Source organism: Orcinus orca, chromosome X (assembly GCF_937001465.1).
Source record: "Orcinus orca chromosome X, mOrcOrc1.1, whole genome shotgun sequence".
In the NCBI taxonomy this organism is placed as follows: Eukaryota; Metazoa; Chordata; class Mammalia; order Artiodactyla; family Delphinidae; genus Orcinus; species Orcinus orca.
The window spans coordinates 129,821,353-129,847,226 of record NC_064580.1 but is presented as its reverse complement, the minus strand read 5'-3'; the positions used below and the strand labels follow the sequence as shown (position 1 = coordinate 129,847,226).

At 37.3% G+C, this 25,874-nt stretch overlaps 1 protein-coding gene across 4 annotated transcripts in view; it reads left to right on the top strand.

The window, feature by feature from the left end:
- The window catches only part of GABRA3 (gamma-aminobutyric acid type A receptor subunit alpha3), a 428,677-nt gene that overhangs the window by 329,950 nt on the left and 72,853 nt on the right, over positions 1-25,874 (top strand). For all 4 annotated transcript variants that reach the window (XM_049705028.1, XM_049705027.1, XM_049705029.1 and 1 more), the window contains 2 exons: positions 10,096-10,163; positions 20,456-20,676. In XM_049705028.1, the coding sequence (XP_049560985.1) occupies positions 10,096-10,163; positions 20,456-20,676 (289 nt within the window). The remainder of the gene's footprint in view (positions 1-10,095; positions 10,164-20,455; positions 20,677-25,874) is intronic.

Sequence of the window (25,874 nt, the reverse complement as noted above, 5' to 3'; positions counted from 1 at the left end):
GTGTAGAAAGTAGTCTTGTAACAATATCAGTCCATTGCCCATCCAAAGTACCTTTATGTTATGGGTGTCTTAACTATTATATCAATATTAATTAAAACCCACATGAGACAATGTTTGAATTTTTTATTTCAGCAGTCATAACTATTTTAAAGAACTTAAGAAAGAACAATTTTTTTAACATATATCCAAAATTTCCATATCTGTTGTTCTTCCTTTATTCCTGACAATCTAATTTCCCCCCAGCATTACTTCCCTTAAGCCTGAAGAACTTCTGTAGAATTTCTTATAGAATAACTCTGCTGGTAACAAATTCCCTTGTCTTTTTAAATCTCAGAATGTCTCCTGAAGCTTTTTTCTTTTACATCTTTATTGGCGTATAATTGCTTTACAATGTTCTGTTAGATTTTGCTGTATAACAAGGTGAATCAGCTATATGTATACATACATCCCCATATCCCCTCCCTCTTTAGCCTCCCTCCCACCCTCCCTGTCCCATCCCTCTAAGTGGTCACAAAGCACCGAGCTGATCTCCCTGTGCTATGCAGCTGCTTCCTACTAGCTAGCTATTTTACATTTGGTAGTGTATATATGTCAATGCTACTCTCTCGCTTCGTCCCAGCTTCCCCTCCCCCACTGTGTCCTCAAGTCCATTCTCTATGTCTGTGTCTGTATTCCTGTCCTGCCCCTAGGTTCATCAGAACCATTTTATTTTAGATTCCGTATATATGTGTTAGCATACGGTATTTGTTTTTCTCTTTCTGACTGACTTCACTCTGTATGACAGACCCCAGGTCCATCCACCTCACTACAAATAACTCAATTTCATTTTTTATGGCTGTAATATTCCGTTGTATATATGTGCCACATCTTCTTTATCCATTCATCTGTCAATGGACACTTAAGTTGCTGAAGCATATTTTTATTGGGTATAGAGTTCTGAGGTTAACTGTTGTTTTCTTTAAGCATATTAAAGATTCTGTTTCACTATTGTCTGTGAATTGATAATATAGCTTGTCTTTCAAGTAGTTGTTCCCCTTCATAGACTGTGTGATTTTCCAATACCTTCTTTCAAGATTTTCCTTCATCTTTGGTATTTAGCAGTTTGATTATTATATGTCTAGGCAATCATTTCTTCTTCTTTTTTTTTCTTTTCTGTTTAGGGCCTGTAGAATGGCTTGATTCTGTAAACTTATGTGTTCTACCAAACTTGGAAAGTTTCTGAGCGCTATTTCTTCAGATACATTTTTTCTTTACTAATTTCTTTCCCCTCTCTTTCTGGAATTCCAATGCTCTATGTGTTGGACATTATCATATCATTCAGCATAGCCCTGAGTTTCTGTTGATATTTTTTCAGACATTTTTGTTGCTGTTCTTCACATTGGATAATTTCTGTCAATCACCAATTTCACTGACTCTTTCCTTTGTCATCTCCATTCTGCTATTGAGACCATCCAGTGAATTTTTTATTTTGGTAATTGCATTTTTTATTGCTAAATTTTCAAATTGGTTTTTTTTATATTTCCTAATTTTTCTGTGAAAACTTCATTTTTCTGTTTATTTTAAATGTATTTTCATTTACCTCATGGAGCTTAGTTATAATAACCATTTAAAAATCTTTGACTGAAATTTTCAACATTTGAATCATGTTACAGTTGACATTTGTTGATTGTCTTTTCCCTTGAGAATTGGTAACATTTTTCTGGTTCTTTCTAAGTAAAATAATACTGAATTGTATTCTGGACATTTTGACTATTATGTGGAGTCTTAGTCCTGTTATAATGCTTTGGAGAATGTTGAATTCTTTTTCTTATTTGTTTTAGCAGACAATCAACTTGGTTAAAAAGCAAGGTCTGCCTTGCTTTCTCTGGGTGGTGATGCCCATCTCTTTCAGTTTTCAAAGCCTTTGCTGTGATGCATTTGGTTTATGTCACACACGTATCACTGAGGGGATAGCCCTAAGGCTTGGTCTGTGGTTTACATATTAATTCATAGTTCAATTATCAAAATCTTTGATGTGGTTTTGAGTCTGTCCTATACTTGTGCTATTCAGGATTAGTGTGAAATTTAGGTGGTGGTTTAAATCATAGTGTACTTCTCAAAGCCTTTGGCATGCTGCCTTGAGTCTGTCCTAGGCATGTGCTTAAGGGTAAACCTATGATTTGTGAGGGTTCATATAAAGAATTAGTGGATCCTCTTCTTTAACCCTCTATACTCTGGGATTCTCCACACTCTGTGGTGTACAGTGGTCTTTTCCCCTAGTTTTCTGGCAAGACAGATTTTTAAAATCAGAGTTTTAGCTGTTCGTACCACTGTCCCATTATGCAGCTTTGCCTTTAAGGCAGAACTGCAAGAGAAAAGAAGAAGAAAAAAGAAAAACAGGAAACATATTTCCCTGTGGGTTGCTTCTCCAAGTCTTGATGCCCCTCTATAATCTACCTGTTCTTCTTTACTTTGCAGAGTCCTTGGGTAATTGCTTTTATATTTCGTCCAGAGATTTTTATTTATAATCATTGGGAGAGAAAGGCTGTAATGCACTTATTCCACCATGCCAGAAACCAGTTTAGTTTTATTTTAAGTTTAGTTTTTCACCCTCTTTTTCTTACTGTCCTGTGGTTTTTTAGTTTGCTTGTACTCTGATCCCTGTTCCAAACTGGGCTTATAACAGTATTTTTGAAGTTTCTTCTCCATTGTGATATTGCTGATCCATTCCTGGTCCAACAAGCCACTTAGATCAATTTCTAATCCCAAGACTATGTCTTTGTAGATTATGTCATCCCCACCCACCCCCCAGCCCATGCCTGCTGCCTCAAACAGAGTCATACCCTGGGCATCAGTTCATCTTCACTTTTTCTAGCCTCTCTACAAGGAGAGCCCCAGCTCTGACCAACGAGTACTCAGCCTGCTTCTATTCTCCTCTTTTGTACAGAGAAATATTTTAGTTTCTTTTACTTTACTTCTTATTTTCAGACCCAGATCTCTGGCTTCAGTATTACTTACAACTTTGATTTGTGTCTGTTCCATGATATTTTGATCTTTTATTTGGAACAATTATATCTTTTTTATTATATCATTTATATTTTATCTCTCATTATAATGTGTTTATTACCTGTGCCATCTTATCTGCAAGTTCCAAACATTTCTTAAGAATGACGGTGTATGTGCCTCTGGTAGCCTCTTCTAATCTATTATGGCCAATATTTTTAATGTTGGAATCATAACAAAATGGATTCCCTTTTTTACAGATAAAGAAATGAAGGTATAGTTAACTTGAGGTAGGACCAGGATTAACCCAAGTCTCCAGAGTCCTATACCAAAGTTTTTTCCACTTATTAATTTTATGTCTAAGCTAAAAATCAGCAGACCCTGGAAAAATACCAGAGCATCCTTGTAACATTTTAGAATATTTCAGCTGTTTTAAAGATTCTATTGCTTTTCTCCTGACTTTCAGCTTGTTCTGGCTCAAGGATGTGCCTTTAGAGTGGAGAAGACATTGTGTAGTTGGCCTCCAACTTATTTCTTGGTCATTATTTGAGCACTGCTTCAAATTCCCTCTCTAATTTTGTTATAATATTGCCCCAAGGAAATCCTACTAGCTCTTGGAAGTGACCTCTATTTTCCACACATCTGCCCATCATTTTCTCTGGAGCTACAAATCCTAATATTGTCTTTGATCCCCATCACAAGGAAGGGATGTCTCTAGAAAGGTCTGAGGGCAAAGATATTCTAGGAAGGTCCTTCTGTAGACCTATATTAATGCCACTAGAAGCACTGAGCACAGCAACCTGTTCTGAGAAAAGCCTGGATATTATTACTTTTTTCCTACCTCTTTACTACATTAATGCTTATTTCTTGTTTTTGCCACTGCCCTATCTCTTCTTCAGTTCTAATTTAGTGCCTCTCATCTACTCTGGGCTTAGAAACCACAAGACCAAAGAAACAGAGCATAGTTTTTGAAATGGATTTTAGGGATCTCTGTGCCGAAACTTCATATTCTAGTTAAGGAAACCTAGGCTCAAGGAGATAACAGTCTCATTCACGATCATAGTAGCTTGTCAGTGTCACTACTTGACCTGTACCAAGATCTTCTGAAATCAGGTTCAATGCTTTTTCCACTACACGCTGGGTAAGTATTGAGTTAGGTAACAAATAATAGGTGTACAGGAAAGGGAAAAGGAAAAGTTGGAGGAGGGAAACATCTAGAATGAGTGACAGACAAATGGTACCATTTGAACTGACAGTTGAAATATGTGTTGGTACTTTACAAATTAAATGTTAAATGCCAGATTAAAGAATGAGATAATGATGAGGAAGATGAAATGCTGAGGATGATAGCCCAGGAATCAGTGTTTTTGTGGAACCAGTGAATGAAGTGGAGTGATCTGAATGGTGTGTACTGCCCACCAACTGTAACTGGCTTGGGACTGAAAGATGAATTTTGGGGGTGCATTAAGACTGAACTTCTTGCTGGTGTTTTGTTATAAACATATGTTTCATGTAGCTAGCTATTAAGATTTGCTGTACATTCCAGGTGCCAGACACTAGATGAAGTAGCATAAACACAGTGCTAGACCTCTAGCCTACCAAATGTCAAAAGTTATGAGCTTTGCCCAGACAGCCTGCAAAAGGGGGTATGAGTCAATTGCAGAGCTTAGATTAGAACTTAGGACCTCTAATGCAGAGTTTTGTCATATCTGCTTCCTTAAGCCATCTGTCTGTGATTCCTCTGAAGAGCTTATCTGTGATTAATGCTATGGTGTGTGTGTGTCACTGAGTACTTACAGTATCTCAGTCCCCAAGGTTTGTAAAAGACAAATGAAAAGGCCATTAACAGAACAGAGCACTCCAGCTCTCAGATCTCCGAGAGGCTCTCCATAAGTCATTGTAGCCCACTCCCTAAATCCATGTTGCTAGCAGACCCAGCGAGTCACATGGAAGCTCATTTCTAGTGGCTTAGTCTCTCTTCAAGATGAAAAGTGTACACAATAACAAACACTTATTCTCTAAAATTCCCAGTGATATGGAAGTAGGAAAACATAAAAGTCAGGACTTTGTTCTTTTAGGCAAAGTCCCAATCCTTAAAACCTCACTATTGTCAGGAAGACTGTTATTGGGAAGGATTGAAGAGTCCATCACAGCCTGTAATGAGATAAAGGGGTATGGTTGGCTTTTGTTCATATCATTCATCTTATGATCCTGTCTAATAGCACTGTGACAAAGTTTCATCACAAAACATATTTCAGAGTGCCAGTAAAAAAATCAGACCCAATCCAGAGGAAAGTGAATGTGGGATAGTGAGGTTGCTTAAAACCATGTCAAAAGAGGGGAGACACAAAGGAAGTCAGGATATTTAATCTGGAAAGGAACAAGAAGAGAAGACTTAGATGTACCATGATCACTTTCCTTCAATCTCTGAACGTCTTTAACTCTCAAAAGAACAAGAAGCAGATTTTGTTGTGTGGCTCCAAAGGGCACTACTAAGACCAATGTTTATGTGTGTGCTGGAGTGGAGAAGCTAGAGTTGGGGAAACTACTCTGGTTTCTGCTCAGAGGAGAAAATTCATAGCTTCTTGGGGATCTATTTTAATTCAAACTAGAAAATACAGTTTGTATGAGCAACATAGTCAATATAAACACAGTGATCACTTGCTGATTGGCGTATCTTTACTCTTTCAGATCAAAAGCAAGCTGGAATGACATTAGGAACTGGTTGATAAGTTCCCCACCAATGGGAGTCCCACTGAGGGCTAAGGGCATGTGTGTTTAGCTTCCAATACCACAGTAAATTTGCAAAAGGAAAAGATAATTCTATTCACCTTTGGTTTCAGAAGGTAATATTGGAAGGAAATTGGATCTCCAAAGTAAATAAAAAAGAACCAAGGAGCATTGGAAAACATTTGTTAAAAAAAGAAAAAGGAAAAAAAACCTCATTTCCAAATTAAATCATTTTTCACATTTGAAAAATGAGAAGGCTGTGAACAAGGGCTAGACTATGAACTGTAGCCCTAACCAGTTTTAGTCTAATTCACTGGTCTTTTCATTTAATTAAATGAAATAGCAAACTTCTAATCATTCCTTCACACAGAGGAGCTAGAGTGGTGGGTGGATACTCTCTTCTTTGTCTGGGACTGAGGACCTTAGACTTCTGGGTGAGTTCTGTCCACTTGGCCTTATGGGTGTCTCATATGGTCTTGCCTCTGGAATAGTATTAAGCAGCAGCAGCAGGTAACATATATTGAACACTGGATTTATTCTAACTATTGGTCTCAATACTGTCTCCTTAAATCCTCAGAGCAATTCTGAGGTACGTGCTATCATTATCCCAATTTTCCAGATGAATAAACAGGCATAGAGAAGTTAAGTGACAAAAGGCGCACAAAGTGTAAATGGCAGAACCTAAATTCAAACTCAGTTAGTCATGCTTTCAATCACTGTACATTACTTCTGCAGGGTACTTCTGTGTGTTGTCACATACCCTTCTCCAAGGCAGCTGGATTTCCTAGTCAAAAAATGGGATTTAGTCATTGGGGCTTTGTGGTCCCTGTGTGCAACACTGGGGGAATGTCAATATACACTACCAAATGTAAAGAGATAGCTAGTGGGAAGCAGCCACATAGCACAGGGAGATGAGCTTGGTGCTTTGTGTCCACCTAGAGGGGTGGGATAGGGAGGGTGGGAGGGAGATGCAAGAGAGAGGAGATATGGGGATATATGTTTATGTATAGCTGATTTACTTTGTTATACAGCAGAAACTAATACACAATTGTAAAGCAGTTATACTCCAATAAAGATGTTAAAAATTTTTTTTGATGTGGACCATTTTCTTAAAGTCTTTATTGAATTTGTTACAATATTGCTTCTGTTTTATGTTTTGGGTTTTTTGGCTGCAAGGCTTGTGGGATCTTAGCTCCCCAACCAGGGAACGAACCCACACCCCCTGCATTGGAAGGTGAGGTCTTAACCACTGGATCCCCAGGGAAGTCCCAATGGGTGTCTTTTAAATGACAGTGAACAGTTGAGAGAGAGGAGGAATACCTTATTTGCATTAAACCTTGTTGGGTTGCACCCTCCAGACCTGCAAGCCCTGTACTTTCCCAGCCTCGAGACCAAAGAAAGAGCCTGGAGTCAGCGACAGAGACATCAATGGTTTCATGGATAAGGGGAATCTTTCTTGTCTGAACCAAGGTCCTGGAGTGACACCCCACCATGTGCAGCAGAGGTGGGCAGGACTTGGTGGCAGTCTTCACTCCCAGGTGGGATGGGGAGGGAGGTTACCAGTTACAGGAGTATTGACTTTAGGTGGGTGCTTATTGGTTGCCAGGGAAACCAGTAGAGGGGTTCACCCCTCACTGCCCCTTTGATAAATCATCATAGTGGAGATAATTCTGATCTAAAGATTAGATCATTAGCTGGGGCCAGAGACAAGTACATAGGCATTTACTGATTAGGCCCTATGATTGAGGGAAGGTCAGTCATGTGAGTGGGTGTAGGTGAAGCAGGGACTGGTGGAGCAGGGGATGTACAGAGAGCAAGAGAACAGCCACATTGGGTGGCCTGATCATACAAACCTCCTACCTTCCTCAGGCAGCAGAGAAAACTTGCCTTTTGCTACCATTGGGCACCTTTAGTCAGATGCTTTTTGCTTGGCCCTGCGTTCAGAGTTCCTAGTTAGAGCAGAGAGAAAATTCAAATTTGTTTGATACCAAACCCTCATTGTACAAGAGAAAAGCCAAAAGAAGAAAAGTCTTAAGGCATTCAGCAAGTCGGACAGAGATCCAGAACGCAAGCCTTCCCATCCCAGTCAAAGACTCTTCCTTTTCTACCTACAGTGACTCCATTCTCCTCTTAGAGCTAGAGCAGTCTCCTGACTTTATCACCACTATCTCTCCTTTTTCTCCTATAGTCTGGGTCCCCTGTTTTGTTTTTGTTTTTGTTTTGGCTGTGCCAAGTGGCATGTGGGATCTTAGTTATCCAACCAGAGATCGAACCCACATCCCCTGCAGTGGAAGAACAGAGTCGTAACCACTGGACTGCCAGGGAAGTCCCTGGGCCCCCTGTTTTGAATCTGCATAGCTATCTTACAGTTTTACAGTTAAATTGGTTTAGAAAGTTGTTCTGTGTCTAACTATGTCCTGCCTGGAATATTGGATTCAAATGTAATTGTGGTCTCTCCCATTAATTAATTTTGTTTTATGTACTTTGGGGTATGGCAATGTTTCCCCAGCCAATGAATCTGGTAGTGTATCTGAAGAGACAAGTGTTTAGGGGGCATGTTCTGCATTCTGAAGTGTTGTCTCTTGTCCTTGAAGCACAGAAATATCTCTGAGGGAAGACTGTGCTCTAGATGAGAGCCCAAATATTTAAAACACAACTCTAGCTTCAGAGACATGTTATTTGCTGATTAAGCTTGGAAGTAGATAGATTGTGTGTTTTGGTGAATTGACTACAGTGTCGATTATTATTAAATGATACTCATAGTCTCTTTTGAAAATGGAATGTTTGTGGATGTGTACAGTGACCTTAAGTATACTTTGTGCCTGTGTAGGGGAATAGTGTATTAAGAGCCTAAGAGATGGCTCTGGAAAATGTGAAGTCAATAAGACATAAAGTACATCTGGGCTAGGACCCAGGACTGGATGAATATAGTGAATATGCTATGAATGGAGTATGTGTGTCCATTACCTCTCCATGGGAAAAAATAAATAGTGTAATGTATAGCACAGGGAATATAACCAATATTTTACAATAACTTTAAATGGAGCATAATCTATAAAAATGTCAAATCACAATATTGTACCCTTAAAACTAATATAATGTTTTAAATCAACTATACTTCAATTAAAAAGGAAATATAAAATTTAAAAATTAAAAAAATACTGCCATAGACTGCAGTAACCAGCCTCATTATAGTATACATATATCAAGTCCTATGTGGGCCTTATTGGTATTAGCTGTGTTACTGGTGTGCTCTACTGGGGTCAGGTATGCTGGGCTGGAGTGGATCTTGTTTGAATTTAGTGTAATGATGAGGTGTTTGGTAGGCTGTAATTGACTTTGCTAAGCTGAGGTAGGCTACCCTGTACTCTGAGGTATGCTTGAGTGGATGAGCTAGTCTGAGCTGCAATGGGGTAAACAGGGATGACAGAAGGAGGAAAAGAGAAACTTAGCAGTGCAATAACTTCACTTCTCTGAGTATCATTTTCCAACTTGGCAAATATATATGTGATGAGATTCATCCATTAATACCGAAAATGTTCAGTGAGCACCATCTCAATAACAGGCTCCTTTTCTATGTACTGAGGATACAGAGATAACAAAACAGGGACACTGCCCTTCAGGAGCTCTTGGGTTATGTGGCAAGGCAGATGAGTAAATACACAGTTGCAATAGAAAAAAAATGCAAAGAGAGTGTATCAGGTGATATCAATCATCTCCAAATCTCAGTCACTTAACCCAACAAAAGTACTTCTCATTGATGCAAAGTCTATTGTGGATCCAGGCAACTCTCCAGTGCCATTGTCCTCCAAGTGTTGGGTCATCATTCCAGGCTGTTTCAATCTTATAGTAGCTCCATATTAACATATGTTTCCATGGTGACCATGGCAGGTAGGGTCTTGCGTTGGACATTAATTGTTGCAGCCAGGGAGGGACACATATTACTTCCTCCTACAACCAAAACCAGTCACACATCCCTTCCGTACTTTAGGAGTACAATCATCCTACATTCCTGAAAGTGGAAAAGGGTTGGCTCTTGGAACATTTGTAACCTACCACAGGTAGGGATAATCCCAGTGTGAGAGCCCAGCAGGTGTGAATGTTAGAGATCTCGAAGGGCTCTCACTAAGCTTTGGAGTTTGGAGGTTCTGCCGCCATTCTCAATGTTACCTAAAGGGATGGATTTTGTTCCTGTGCCTAGCATATTCTCTGTGAAGAAATAGTACAAGTGAGAGTTTTTTAAGGGGTTTTCCTATGATTGTACCAAGTATCCTTTCTTAGAAGTAACAAGTTTGCTATCATTTGGAGTACTGCCCTGGACTCTCTCTGAGCTAAGGCAACAGTCTTTCATAACACTCTGCTTTTCTACTTTCTTTCAACCAGATGCAGTGACTGAAGTTAAGACTGACATCTACGTGACCAGTTTTGGCCCTGTGTCAGACACTGACATGGTAAGTATAGTTTCTGCAAAGGTAAAAGTGAAAGATGATGCAACAGATCAAAGAAAATAAATTGAGGTTTTCCTATGGCAGGGCCTTGGAGCTATATTCTAAGGAGAAGTCTTGCCCTACCCTCATCATCCTACATTAGCTAAATCCATCTTTTGCCCTGCTCTTCCCACCTATTCACATATCAAGTATATATCCCCCACCAGGAGTACCTTTCCCTTCTATAACATCTCTTTCAAAATTCAGCTTTTCTCCCTATCCTCAATTAAACTTTGTCTGACCTCACACTTCACATTTCAGTACCACACACATATCAGCACATATAGGTCATGTGAGGAGTGCACATGGTGGGGACTCTCAGTCTAGCAACTGGTAGTGTCATTCAAGAAGTCCATCCCCCCCAAAAAAAGTAGAAGTCCATTCCTTGCAAACAAGCCCTATTCAATGGGGAAGTGGATAGACCATGGTGATGTAAAGTGTTTGGAGGAAGAGTCAAACCTACTAGAAACGGGTCCTTCTACAGATGTGAGGATGAAGAGAGCATCAGAACAGATTCAAGGAATAGGGTAGTGCACAGCAGAACTAGCAAGGGGATTACTCATGAGACATCTACAAGGACTTCCCCTTCTCCTACCATTCTCCCTTTCTGCCAAAGCAAGGCATGCAGTGGAGAGTTGAGGCAGGAGACCCTGTCCTAATGGAGCATCTGATCAATATCTACTTCAGATACCAAATATCGTCATTTGAAAAATTATCATGAAGGGACACAAAGAAGCTATTATCTGCTCAGTATGTCAGACAGTGATTAGATGCTCCAAAAAGGTTTGTTGAATGAGTGACTTTGTGTTTAAAATCTTAAAATCAGAAAAACTATGTTCAAAAATATGAAATATCCATGCTCACTACATAGATTTTTTTTCTTTATCTTCGGTGGGACTACTACTTAGCAGGGGACAAAGCTTATTTAGATCTGTTGGGTAACTACAAGCAGTTGTGTAGTGTCATGATAGAGTTTTTTCCTATAGGTAATACAGAGTCATTGAGTGGGCTAGACTAGGGCAGTAAAAATATACATGTGTTGTTTTAGAATGATTGATCTGGCAGTCTGTACAGCATGAACTACAAGGGGGAGCAGACTGGAGGCTGAGAGTTGGTTTAGGTATGTTGATTTTACATGGCTCTTATTTCAATCAGGCAAGGTGTAGGAGTCAGTTGGAGAAACAAGCTAATTCTCAGGAGAGGAAGTCATGAGTGGTTGTGATGCCAGGCAGGGGGAAGGTAGAGTCCTGAACTTTGTCTTTTAAGTGTGGAATAAAGAAAGGGATACAGAGATATAGTAAATTCCCTGTGAACTCCTTAAAGGCAAGTACCAAGTACTCCATGGCTTCCCTGGCACTTCATAGAGTACTTGACACATAGGGAGAGCTCAGTGAGGGACATGTTTGATGTAAGATGGATGAAGGATGTGAGTCTCTCTTAGTGGCAACAGGAAAGCCTGTATGTCTCGATTGCCCCCTCTCAACCTGTTGACCATTAATGCCCACAGCTTCAGATCCAGGTATGAATTAAAACTGTTGACATTTGCTCATTCAACAAGTACTCCTTAGAGGCCCAACTCTGCATTAAGGGGCTCTAGGGAATCCTATATTCAGAGAGCTCATAGTCCACTGGGGATAACCAAACTCACCAGGGAGGTGAAGCTCTCTTTGTATTGCTGGGAATTAGTGATTGATTAAGATTTTCATAAGAAAGCAACTGAAGCTACTCTTTGGACACACACACACCCACACACCCACACATACTCATTCACTCTCACTTATGAATGAACACCCATAAGTATATTCAGACAAAATAAGAAAATATATACAGAATAAAACAAAACAGCCTACACACCATCCCAGGCTCTCCATAGACACACATGTGCAAACAGATACCCAAATTCAGGGATACTACAGAAACATACACATAGCTCCTGCCAAAACCAGCTCATCTCCCTTCTCTTTTCCCACCCAAGCAGGCACACATGGATGTGCAGAGGCTCTGGAGACATTTCAAACAATCCAGATGTTTTATCTCTTCTGAAGTTTCATCTTCCAGTTGCTTGTTTGTCTTCTCCCTCATGATTAAGCAGAAGCAGCAGAATGTCTCTTTCCTGATAGGGCAGGCTTTGGTCAAATAAATTTCAGGGTATTTTTAGCTGAACTTCCATTGTGTCACAAGGAAGAATAGTTATGATCACTCTGGCTGGGAAACAAATTTCTGGTTTTAATCAATGAATTTGGTAAAGTTGCAGGATACAGAAGTAATGCACAGAAATCTCTTGCATTCCTATACACTAATGATGAAAAATCTGAAACAGAAATTAAGGAAACACTCCCATTTACCATTGCAACAAAAAGAATAAAATACCTAGGAATAAACCTACCTAGGGAGACAAAAGACCTGTATGCAGAAAACTATAAGACACTGATGAAAGAAATTAAAGATTATACCAACAGATGGAGAGATATACCATGTTCTTGGATTGGAAGAATCAATATTGTGAAAATGACTATACTACCCAAAGCAATCTACAGATTCAATGCAATCCCTTTCATATTACCAATGGCATTTTTTATGGAACTAGAACAAAAAATCTTAAAATTTGTATGGAGACAAAAAAGACCCCGAATAGCCAAAGAAGTCTTGAGGGAAATAAAACAGAGCTAGAGGAATCAGACTCCCTGACTTCAGACTATACTACAAAGCTACAGTAATCAAGACAGTGTGGTACTGGCACAAAAACAGAAACATAGATCAATGGAACAAGATAGAAAGCCCAGAGATAAACCCACACACCTATGGTCAACTAATCTATGACAAAGGAGGCAGGGATATACAATGGAGAAAAGACAATCTCTTCAATAAGTGGTGCTGGGAAAACTGGACAGCTACATGTAAAAAATGAAATTAGAACAATCCCTAACACCATACACGAAAGTAAACTCAAAATGGATTAGAGACTTAAATGTAAGACCAGACACTCTAAAACTCCTAGAGGAAAACATAGGAAGAACACTCTTTGACATAAATCACAGCAAGATCTTTTTTGATCCACCTCCTAGAGTAATGGAAATAAAAACAAAAATAAACAAATAGGACCTAATGAAACTTAAAAGCCTTTGCACAGCAAAGAAACCATAAATAAGATGAAAAGACAACCCTCAGAATGGGGGAAAATATTTGCAAATGAAGCAACTGACAAAGGATTAATCTTCAAAATATATAAACAGCTCCTGCAGCTCAATATTAAAGAAACAAACAGCCCAATCCAAAAATGGGCAGAAGACCTAAATAGACATTTCTCCTGAGAAGACATACAGATGGCCAAGAAGCACATGAAAAGCTGCTCAACATCACTAATTATTAGAGAAATGCAAATCAAAACTACAATGAGGTATCACCTCACACCAGTTAGAATGGGCATCGTCAGAAAATCTACAAACAACAAATGCTGGAGAGGGTGTGGGGAAAAGGGAACCCTCTTGCATTGTTGGTGGGAATGTAAAGTGATACAGCCACTATGGAGAACAGTATGGAGGTTCCTTAAAAAACTAAAAATAGAATTACCATATGATCCAGCAATCCCACTACTGGGTATATACCCAGAGAAAACCATAATTCAAAAAGATACATGCACCCCAGTGTTCATTGCAGCACTATTTACAATAGCCAGGTCATGGAAGCAACCTAAATGCCCATCAACAGATGAATGGATAAAGAAGATGTGGTACATATATACAATGGAGTGTTACTCAGCCATAAGAAGAAGGAAATTGGGTCATTTGTTGAGACATGGATGGATCTAGAGACTGTCATACAGTGTGAAGTAAGTCAGAAAGAGAAAAACAAATATTGTGAATTAACACATATATGTGGAACCTAGAAAAATGGTACAGATGAACCAGTTTGCATGGCAGAAATTGAGACACAGATGTAGAGAACAAATGTATGGACACAAAGGGGGGAAAGCTGTGGGGGGTGGGGGTGGGGGTGTGATGAATAGGTGATTGGGATTGACATGTATACACTGATGTGTATAAAATTGATGACTAATAAGGACCTTCTGTATAAAAAAATAAATAAAATGAAATTCAAAAATTAAAAAAAAAATCTGTTATTCATGGTTCTTGTATCTATGTTCATAGGTGTTCTCATATTAAACCACTTATCACCTGAACTGCTACTATTCTGGCTCAGGCCACCATTGTCTCTGGCATATCAAACTGTAATAAGCCCCTGATTTCCTTCTCTCTACTCTCAGTTCCCTACAATCTATTATCTACAGGCTGGCAGTGATTATATATATGATACACACACACACACACACACACACACACACACAACCCCCAAAGTAGAGAAAATGGTTTAATGGAACCTCATGTATCCATCACCCAGCTTCAAAAATTATCAACTTGCTTTGCCCAATTTTATTTAATCTATATTTCTACCCCTCGCCCCAAATTTTCCCGCATTTTCTTGCTTTTTCTTGATTAAACTTATTGTCAGTTTTCTATATTGTTTGTGTGTCAAAGCCACCCGTTTTGGATTTTGTGCATCATCTGTATTATTTTGTTGTTGTTGTTTTCTGTTTCACTGATTTTTCCTTTTGTGTAGATCATTTTTCTCTTTACTTTTCTTGGGAAATTCTGTGTTCCTGGTTTCTTGAGGCAGATTAGCTTATGGTTTTCCCTTTTTTAAAGACCATCTTTAAGACTTCTTTATGGCTATCAATTTCCTTCTAAGCAGCACTTGAGGAGTTGAATACAAGATTTCATTTATAAACATTTTCACTGTTGTTCAGTTCTAAGTATTTTCTGATATCCTTTATGGTTTCTTCTTTGTTTTCTTAAAAAAATTTAGCAGGTTTTCTAATTTTCAAATGTAAAACTTTATTATTAATTTCTAACTTAATGCCTCATATTGAAACAAGATGGTCTATAGGATATGAAATCTTTTTGTGTTTCTTGAGATTTGCTTTATGGCTTAACATATGATCATCTATTTTTGGTAAAAAAAATACTGTTTGTTTACTAAGTGTTAAGTCTATGTGTATTCCTTACTTTATGCTTGTCAAAAGGATTCTTCACTTATTTTATCATACAAATTATTGGTTCGATTGGTCTTTCATTTACTGAGAATCTATGGGTTTGTCATTTTCTCCTTGTAATTCAATTTTTGCCTTACATATTTTGAGTCCATGTTATCCATACATAAAAATTAAGAATTTTTTTCACTTGATATACTCCATTTTTTAGTGTAATATTTCATCCTGAACAAAAGTGTTAGTCTTATAGTCCCTGCTGTCTGTATTTTATAGTTCTATGACTTTATTTTGCTCTCTGTATTTTATAGTTCTATGACTTTATTTTTTTATTTTTTTATTTTTTTTAACATCTTTATTGGGGTATAATTGCTTTACAATGGTGTGTTAGTTTCTGCTTTATAACAAAGTGAATCAGTTATACATATACATATGTTCCCATATCTCTTCCCTCTTGCGTCTCCCTCCCTCCCACCCTCCCTATCCCACCCCTCCAGGCTGTCACAAAGCACCAAGCCAATATCCCTGTGCCATGCGGCTGCTTCCCACTAGCTATCTACCTTACTACGTTTGTTAGTGTGTATATGTCCATGACTCTCTCTCGCCCTGTCACAGCTCACCATTCCCCCTCCCCATAACCTCAAGTCTGTTCTCTAGGAGGTCTGCGTCTTTATTCCTGCCTTACCCCAGGTTCTTCATGACATTTTTTTCTTAAATTCCATATATATGTGTTAGCATACGGTATTTGTCTTTTTCTTTCTGACTTACTTCACTCTGTATGACAGACTCTAGGTCTATCCACCTCATTACAAATAGCTCAATTTCGTTTCTTTTTATGGCTGAGTAATATTCCATTGTATATATGTGCCACATCTTCTTTTATGACTTTATTTTGATTAGGATTTATCCATACATATGTTTCCATCGCTTCATTTTCAACTTGTGTTTTCATGTGCCCTTAAGGTGTGACTCTTGTATACACATAACATACAGTTACATTGTTTATTTATCATTAGATTATATTGTTTTTTCTACTATCTTATTTTATATATCCTTTTCCCCCATGTTTTTATATGCTTTATTTTTTCTTGCCTTCTATGGGATTGAAGCATTTTCTATATTCCCCTTGGTTTTTTCTCTACTCTTTTGTAAGTTTTGCATTTTATTTCTAGTATATTCTTAATGGTTACCTTAAATGTTGATATATATACTTGATGTTAAATTTAATATCTCCACTCTCCTCCCAAATAGTACAAGAATATATTAATCCATGTATCCCTACTCCCTCCTTCCATGTGGCTTACTGTAGTTATTTATTCCACTTTGTTTTTATAGTCCTTAACATCATTTGTAGAGAGCCATTATTTGTTTAATTTACCCATAAGTTTGTCAACACTTGTGCTCACCATTCCTTCTTGAATCTTCCTGCTGGTTTCATTTTCAACTATATGAAAAACTTCTTTTAGTAGTTCCTTTCCTGAGTATTCATTCAATCATTTTTTAATTCAAAAATATTTATAAACCAGCTACTATTGGTCAGGTAGGATTTTAGGTGCTAGGAATATAGCAGTGAACTGAAGAAAATCTCTGCTCTCATGCAGCATCCAGGCTAGTGGAATGAAAGGAAGAGTAAGCAAATAAAAATACATTTTGTCAGAGCTATCTGACAAAATAATGCATGAAGAAAAATAACGCATGGTAAGGGGAAGAGGGATTACTATTTATGATAGGATGGTCAAAGAATGCTTTTCTGATATGGAGACTTCTGAATGAGGCCTGAATACTGTACGTGACCCAGCCATGGGAAAATATTATCTTATTTATCTAAACTCATCTTTATTTTGAAACCACTCTCAAATGATAATCTAGTTGGCTATAGAATTCTTTTGGCTTCTACTGTTTTTTTCAAGAAGTCTGCCATCAAACTGCTGTTTCTTTGTAGATAATATGTCTTTTCTATTTTGTTGTTTTTAAGATCTCCTCTTTGGTATTTTTCAAATCCACTATGGTTGGCTTGGATATATTTTTTTATACTGAGCTTGCAAGTGATTAAGATTCTTGAAGCTAAGGATGCTTATATTCAACAATTCTGAGAAACTGTCATCCATTAGTACTTTATTATTTTCCCCCCATTTTCTCTATTCTCCCACTTTAGAACTTTGTTAGAAATATACACTGAACAAGTTTTCTTCACATGTATTTTCCAGTTCACTAATCTCTCTTTAATAATATCTAATCTTCTGTGTAACATATCCATTGAGTTTTTATTTTCAGTGACTATTTTTCTTTCACAGAATATCTAATTCAAATAGACCTTTTTAAAATCTGTTTTTTCTTGCTTTTTACCCCATAATGTTTGGATCTATTCTCATGTTCTCAATCCCCTTTGATACTTTTATCATTTTAATTATAGTTCCTTTATAATATCTATTTGATTATTCTGTTATGTGAGGTTCTTGGAAGGGGTATAATTCAGCTACATGTTGTATCAGCTGACTCTTGCTTATTACCATTTCCTTAGGTGTTTCATTGTTGTGGATTGTGAACTTCTTTTCAGCAAGCATTTATTTATGGCCATGTCTCTTTAGAGTGTTTGCTTTTGTAAGTCAGTATAGAGGTATCCCCATCCTGAGACCTATTTTTATGTTAATTTCTTAGCTTTTAAGCCCCAAACCAAGTGTACATTTAAATATTGATCTCATATAAGATTAGGCTTGAAGTTGCTAAATCTCAGTAGAAATGCTTCCCCTAAACTCCTGTCCATTTCAGAATTCATGCTTGGATAGACAAGTTTCCTTTCTGAATTTTCATGTTGTGGACTGGTCTTATCTAGTTTCTTTTATGTAATTCACCCTTCTCCTGAGGTTGGAGCCCTTCAGGGTCTTGCTTTTATGTGGGAGTCTAATTCCAGCTTTAAACCTGGCATAGTCCTGGCTTACACATGTTGTCCTGATATATAACTGTTGATAAAGCCTCCTCTCTCAAAAGTGTTCCAGTTTAGACAATAAATTATATAATCTCCTAATCCTTAGGCAGGGGTATTCTTGGTGTGATGGAGGAGAAGAAAAGCCAGACTGGCTAATTTGTAGAGCTACAGGTGGTTGGAGAAGAGCTTAGAGAAGAAGACAAGGGTCAGTTTATGAAGTACTTTCTAAGTAAGAGAAAGGTATTAGAATTTATTCCAGGTATAACTGGAAACTATTAAGGAATTTTAAGCCAAAGGATTTTAAGTAGCTTCTGGCTGCTTCTTTGTTTTACCTGACTACCTAGATGTGTCCCCCATGCCTTGTGTAGTTTAGTCGTCAGTCAAAGCAGAGTTTCTACTCAGATTTTGGGACTTCCCTCTCAGTGGTTTTGTTTTTCTCCAAGGCTTCCCCCTGCATTTTCAGCTCTTTGGCCAGCTTTGAGCTCTGTCTTCTGAGGTATTAAGCCAATAATTTTTCTGATTTCTGCCTAACTCACAAACATCACCCACCACAGTTTTGTCATCTATCATTTAGTGGAAGACTCCCCTATTGTTTCTGCCTGCATTTTTTTCCATAGCCTCAGAGTTTTCACTATGTATGTAGTGGTCAGCCAGGTTTTGGGGCAAAGTATATACTCAGATTTGGGGTCCTATCCCCTCTGTGACTCTCTTGCTTCCAAGACTCCCACTCCTAAATTTCCATATTATTGGCCACTTTGAGCCATTAAGGCTGTGGTATCTGCCACAGAAATTCTAGGTTTGGGAGAGGACCTTTAGAAAAGAAAAGCCACAAACACAATTTTAACCTGTTGCTGCTGCCATCTTTTTTCTTTTTTTTAAAAAACCATCTCTCTTTTATTGAAAACACAGCAAGATGAAAGAATAAAATGGATTTGAATACATCCCTTCCACACAGATTTTTTGAGGGCATGGTACTAAGGATACAGTAGTGAATAAGATGCAGTCCCTGCCCTCAAACGTGCTAAAGTTTAGACATGAAACATGTCAGTTCTTCCCCCTCTTCTCTACACTCCTACCCTCTCCTGAAGGAAACCTAGGGCTGTCATCAAATCTCTGGTTGGCTTTTTCCAAAAGCTCCAATATCCCAAGGTTTCAGATGGGTGGGGCTGAGACTCTTTAGGAGCTAAAGTGAATTCAAGAGATTGCCTAAAAGTGAAAGTTCCTCTAGTCTCAGCATTCTCAGGTTTTTGTACTATAAATCATTATCCTACCTATTTATTATCTAGCTCCCAAGCTGTTAGCATATATAGTGCCTTTTTGCAGATAAGGAAATGTATCCCCTCTAGACAAATTACATAAATGTGGCTCCTCTGTGGACCAATTAGGGAAAGGCTCCCTTCCTACAGGCTTCAGCCCTTCATCAGGGTATGCAGTGCCTTGAGCACATGTGCTGCCATCTTTCAAGACTAAACTTTCTTCAAGTTTTTGTCTGCTTTCAATCATTCCCCATTGGTTTCAAATAGTCTGTATATCTATCTAGCTATATGTCCATAATTTTTAGTTCAAACTTTATAATTAATAGCTATAGGAATGTATATCCAAATGATTTAGTCTGCTGTTACCAAAACCTGGAACATTTATTGCAACTTTAATTTATGTTTAGATGAACAGCAATTTTGAAAATGTTCTTCATGTTTATTAGAAATTTTTATCCATTTCATGAATTTTCTGTTCATGTCATTTACCCATTTTTCTATTTGTGTGTTTGTTTTTATCTTATCTGTAAGAGTTCCTTATTTATTGAAGATAATAAGATATTAACTCATTAGACATATTGTTAGAGAATCAAATGAATGTGTTTTAAAATTTAAGATTTTAGTTTTATGGTAATTGTTTTATTGGCCTTTGATGTTCATATGGGATCATTTAGTAGAAGAGATAAGGTAAGGAGTTTGCCCTTATTAGAGATGCCACTGCATAGAGAAGGGAGCTCTTTCCTTTTCATAAGGCAAAGTCTTGTGTTCAGCTTGCATGATGTGCAGGGCAGTGTTGGCAGTGATCTTCCTAAGCAAAATCTTGTCAAACATATTATCTATGTACTTACTGATCACCAAGACATTTTTCTCAATCATAATCATTTGCCCTACTTACTAGTAACTACTGTTAATAGACTGCTGCTTCTCTGCAGCAGAGGAAATACTGCAAAGTAATTAATATTTGCTAAGGGCACTGTGGGTCACTACCAGAACTCAACTGAAACATTGTTCTCTCTCTTTTTGTCCTTAGGAGTACACCATTGATGTATTTTTTCGACAGACATGGCATGATGAAAGACTGAAATTTGATGGACCCATGAAGATCCTTCCACTGAATAATCTCCTGGCTAGTAAGATCTGGACCCCTGACACCTTCTTCCACAATGGCAAGAAATCAGTGGCCCATAACATGACCACACCTAACAAGCTGCTCAGACTGGTGGACAATGGAACCCTCCTCTACACCATGAGGTCAGAGAGTGGTGCAGCTCATCTAAAGTATACTGGGGTAGGACCAGGATTGAAATCAGCATGTTTTAAGCTATCCATTGAAAATTCTGTCAAGGTTACAGATTAGAAATGCACATATAGGCATATACTTCCTAACACATTTGCAGGTATGCACACTTGCAGACGTATATATTATAGACACAAGTATAGAGAGTTGGCCAACAGGCACATGAAAAGCTGCTCATCATCACTAATTATTAGAGAAATGCAAATCAAAACCACATGAGGTATTACCTCACACTGATAAGAATGGCTATCATTAAAAAGTCTACAAATAATAAGTTCTGGAGAGGGTGTGGAGAAAAGGGAACCCTCCTACACTGTTGGTGGGAATGTAAATTGGTACAGCCACTATGAGAACAGTATGGAGGTTCCTTAAAAAACTGAAAATAGAGTTAACATATAATACATCAATCCCACTTCTGGGCATATACCCAGAAAAAACAAAAACTCTAATTTGAAAAGATAATGTGCACACCAATGTTCATAGCAGCACTATTTATAGCCAAGACATGGAAACAATACAAGTACCCATCAATAGATGATTGCTTTAAGAAGATGTGATACACACACACACACACACACACACACACACACACACACACAATGGAATATTACCACACACACAATGGAATATTACTCAGCCACAAAAAGGAATGAAATATTGCCATTTGCAGCAGCATGGATGGACCTAGAAAATATCATACTAAGTGAAATAAGTCAGTCAGAGAAAGACAAATATTATATGCTATCACTTATACATGGAATCTAAAAAATAATACAAATGAATCTCTATACAAAACAGAAATAGACTCACAGACTTAGAAAACAAACTTATGTTTACCAAAAGGGGAAAGGGAAAGGGAGGGGGGAGGGATAAATTAGAAGTGTGGGGTTAACATATACACACTACTGTATATAAAATAGATAAACAACAAGGACGTACTGTTATAGCACAAGAAACTATATTCAATATTTTATAATAACCTATAATAGAAAATAATCTGAAATATTTATATGTATATAGGTGTATGTGTATATATATATATATATATATATATATAAACGGAATCACTTTGCTATATACCTGAAACTAACACAATATTGCAAATCAACTGTATTTCAATAAAAAATAGAGTTGGCCATATGAACATTTTCAGACACACAGAGATGTACGTTCACAATGTATAAATGTTTATGCATACTCAGAGACATGTGTAGACCAATACACAGGTATATACATAGTCAAGGGCATTTAAATACACAGAATTACAGCCATATACACAGGCATGAACACTGTGACAGTCAGAATAGCCTAGGTTTAACTGCAGCAACAAACTATCCATATGATGCAGAATTGTGAGAATCAAGTGAGATAATGTTAGCTATTTTCTGAAATGTACAATGTTACATATATAAATACAAAATTATAGCAACATATATTTTATGCCACATTGTGTGGAAATGCTGAGGAGTTTCATATAAGTGAATTTCCACACAACTTAAGAATATAACTTTTAATATATATATGAATATATATTATATATATAATGTATTTCATACTTTTCTGCTCCCAAAGCATAAAACCATCACAGTTTTCTGTTTTTCATGACTCCTTATCATTAGAGATTTTAGGTATGTAAATTTTGCTTTTAAAAGAATAATTTTGAACACATTTCCAGTTCAGTAAGATTCTTTGCCCCAACACTAAAGACTTTCTTGGTTCTTGCTGTCAGTTGTCACTTCCTGAAGCTGCCTTCCACATTAATGAGTGATCTTTTGGTGCAGGTTCTGTGCATTTGTTATTATACACAATGAAACTCAAATAATGCATACCTGGTAAATATGTGATGAATACATGAAGTGTGCTTGCCTGTATGCTAGTCCTTCATTACTTTAAATTTACTATTTATTGATGTGCTTCTGAAAGAATTTGGGAGACAAGAAGATGGCCAAGGAAAAATGGATAGCAAGTCAATTGTTAGAAGTTGAATTAAAGAGGAGGAGCTGAGAGAGTAGAGGAAAGAATGATGGAGAAAAAGGAAGTGGATAGAACTGGGAAGAATAATGTGGAGAAGAGATCAATAAAATTAACATATATATTTATTTTATTGGTCTATTCCCAGAACTTTTATAAACGCACACACAGATGAATTGATCAAGGAGAAATGGGTAGAGGAAAGAGAGACTATGAGAGGAGAGAAAAAGAATAGAAAATTTGAGAAGATAAGGCAGAAGATGAAATAAAAGTAAAAGGCTAGATATTAGAATATCCTAAAAGAAAAAGGAGAAATTGGAGTAAAGTATGCAGTAAATGGGAAGAAAGAAAAGAAGACATATAGAAGTAGGGAAAGGGACACTGGAGGGAGAGAAATTATAGATGGAAGAAAGATTAGTATTTTTCATCCATTCATTTATTCATTCACCAAACATGTTTTGACTTCCTAATACATACATGGCCCTGGACTAGGTTCTGGCTATGCAAACATTGAGAAGATATGGTCTTTGTCCTTAAGACAGTCACAGTATAATACGGGGAAAAGGCTAATAGATAACCACAAAAAATTAACTGAAATGATAAAGTTATGAGTAATTATGAAAGAATAGAAAAGGGTCATCTAACTCATTCTTCTGAATCAAGTTGAGCAAAGAGTCCCTGGATGAGGCAACACCTAAGTTCCTGATTATTAGTATTGGCATTAATTTTTGCTTTATTAGATAAGTAGAATGTGGTCAAGAAAATTGTATGTGGAAAGTGGAGGGAAGAGAGGAAGGACATTCTGGGTAGAGAAAACCAACTGAGCAGTTGCAGGAAATTGAATGGTATATTATAAGCAAGACAAGGAAGTGTTCAATTTTTTTTAATGTTATATATGGCATCCTAGTTACTGTGTAAAGAATGCATTTGTAGGGAACAAGACTGGAAATAGGAAAGCTGGTTAGGAGACAGATTAAATAGTCTAGATGAGGAGTGGTGAAGTTCTAATTCAGAGCAGTGGATTAAGATGGAGATGGGGAGATACACTGAGGAAATAGACAGTGAAAACAACCAATGTCAGAATGAGAGCAAAGAGGAGGAATTAAGGTAGAAGGCACCCAAGTAAAATGGGTGACTGATAGTATTACGAACTGGGGTAGATCATATGAGATTTAGGAAAAATTTAGATAGAATAAATCTGTGAGGTTAATTTTGGACAAGATAAGTTTAAGAAGATTGTAGATTATCCAGGGACAGAAGTCTAACAGTAGTTGGATATTCGAGTCATAAGGTCAGGAGAGAGACACAAGCAAGAGATGTAAAGTTTGGTATTGTCAGTATGGTGGGACAACCATGTGAATGCATATGATCACTTCAGGAAAGTATGTAGAGTGAGAGGAAAATCATGCCAAGCATCCAGTCATGTAGCATCACTATCATTAAAGCAGAAGGGAAGAAAGAGGAACCTATGATGGAGACCAAAAAGGAAAAGAAAGGAAGGTGTTAATAGAACCACTACTGTGTAGTATCTTGAAAGCTAAGTGTGGTAGTCAATACTGCTACTTCCAATATTTCCAGTTCACTTCCCTCTGGGTATATGTTAGTATTTCACTTCCATAGAGCCTTAGACAAATGAATTGCTTTGGCTAACCAAATGTGAGTGGAAATAACATGTGTGATTTCTGAGGGAGGATTGGAAATTTTATTTATTTATTGCTTTTTTAACATGTACATTTCTTTATTTTCATCTCTGTGCAAAAATTTTGCAGTTAGTGGAATCTATTATAACTGCTTCCATATCAGTACCTTCTGGAAACACAGTGATCACTCAGGAACCAGAATATTGTTCTTTTTAATTCATAAAATTAAGTATCATTTTACTCAGGATGAATTTGCAGCACTGGTCATAAAGTTCATTTATCTTTTTTTAAAAAGTATAGTTGATTTACAATGTTGTGTTAGTTTCAGGTATACAGCAAAGTGATTCAGTTATATATATTTTTTCAGATTCTTTGACATTATAGGTTATTACAGGATATTGAATATAGTCTCCTGTGCTCTACAGTGGGTCTTGTTGTTTATCTATTTTGTATATAGTAGTATGTATCTGTTAAGGATTAGAAACTCTTAAGAGCCAGTACATGATTTTCCATGTTCCTTTCCCCTGGCCACAGTGAGTAGCATTATGCCAGGTGGCCTTGGCTCTATCATTCTGTGTCCCTTATTAAAGATAACATAGAAGAGAACATCCCTCCCACAACCTGAGATAGACAAATAGTGTGAATGAGAAAGAAACCTTTGTGGTTTTAGGACACTGATATTTTAGGATTGTTACTGAATATTGATTGAACACATTTTGGCTAATATATTGAAAGGTAAAGGGTTTCAAAAAGATGAGAGTGATCAATAATAATAATACAATAATAGCATAATAAGTACAATAGTTGCCATCAATATAGTACTTACAATGTGCCATGCATTTTTATAATCATTCTACTTTTATGATCTTCATAACAAGTCTATGAGATAGATACAATTACAGGTGAGGAATCTGAGACACAGAGTGAGTAACATTTTCTGAGATCACCTAGGTAGTAAATGGTCAAGCATTCATACTCTGGCAGCTTGCCTGCAATTTTATGCTCTTTACTATTACTTATACATCTTTACAATATTGTTGGCTATTACAAAGATATCTACTAATATAGAGAATTGAAAGTATGTATTAGGTTTGGTAACATGGAAAACACTGGTGTTCTTCACGTACACTCTTTCAATGGAGTGATTAGTGCAATGAGGAGTTTTTATGAGTTGGCATAGAGGTAGTGGAGATAGTGAACATAGAAAATACTTTCTGGGAACTTGCTTGAAAATGAAAGGGATGGGTATATAATAGATATATTCAGGGGTAAAGGAAATAGTTATTTGTTTTGAATGGAGAGACTGGCACATATTTGTGAGATAGCTGGAAGGGGCTAGTAGAAAGGTAAAGGTTGAAGATACAGTAGAAATAGGGTTTTTCTGACATCAGGTTCCCAGAGAAAACTGTCAGGAGATGGTATCCAAACTACAGGGAAAGTTTTACTTGTAAAGGAAGAGGGATACCTGTTCTGACACTGCATGGAAGGACATGAAATTAGACATAAATGTTGAAAAGGAGGTGGGGAGGATAGGGCAGAGT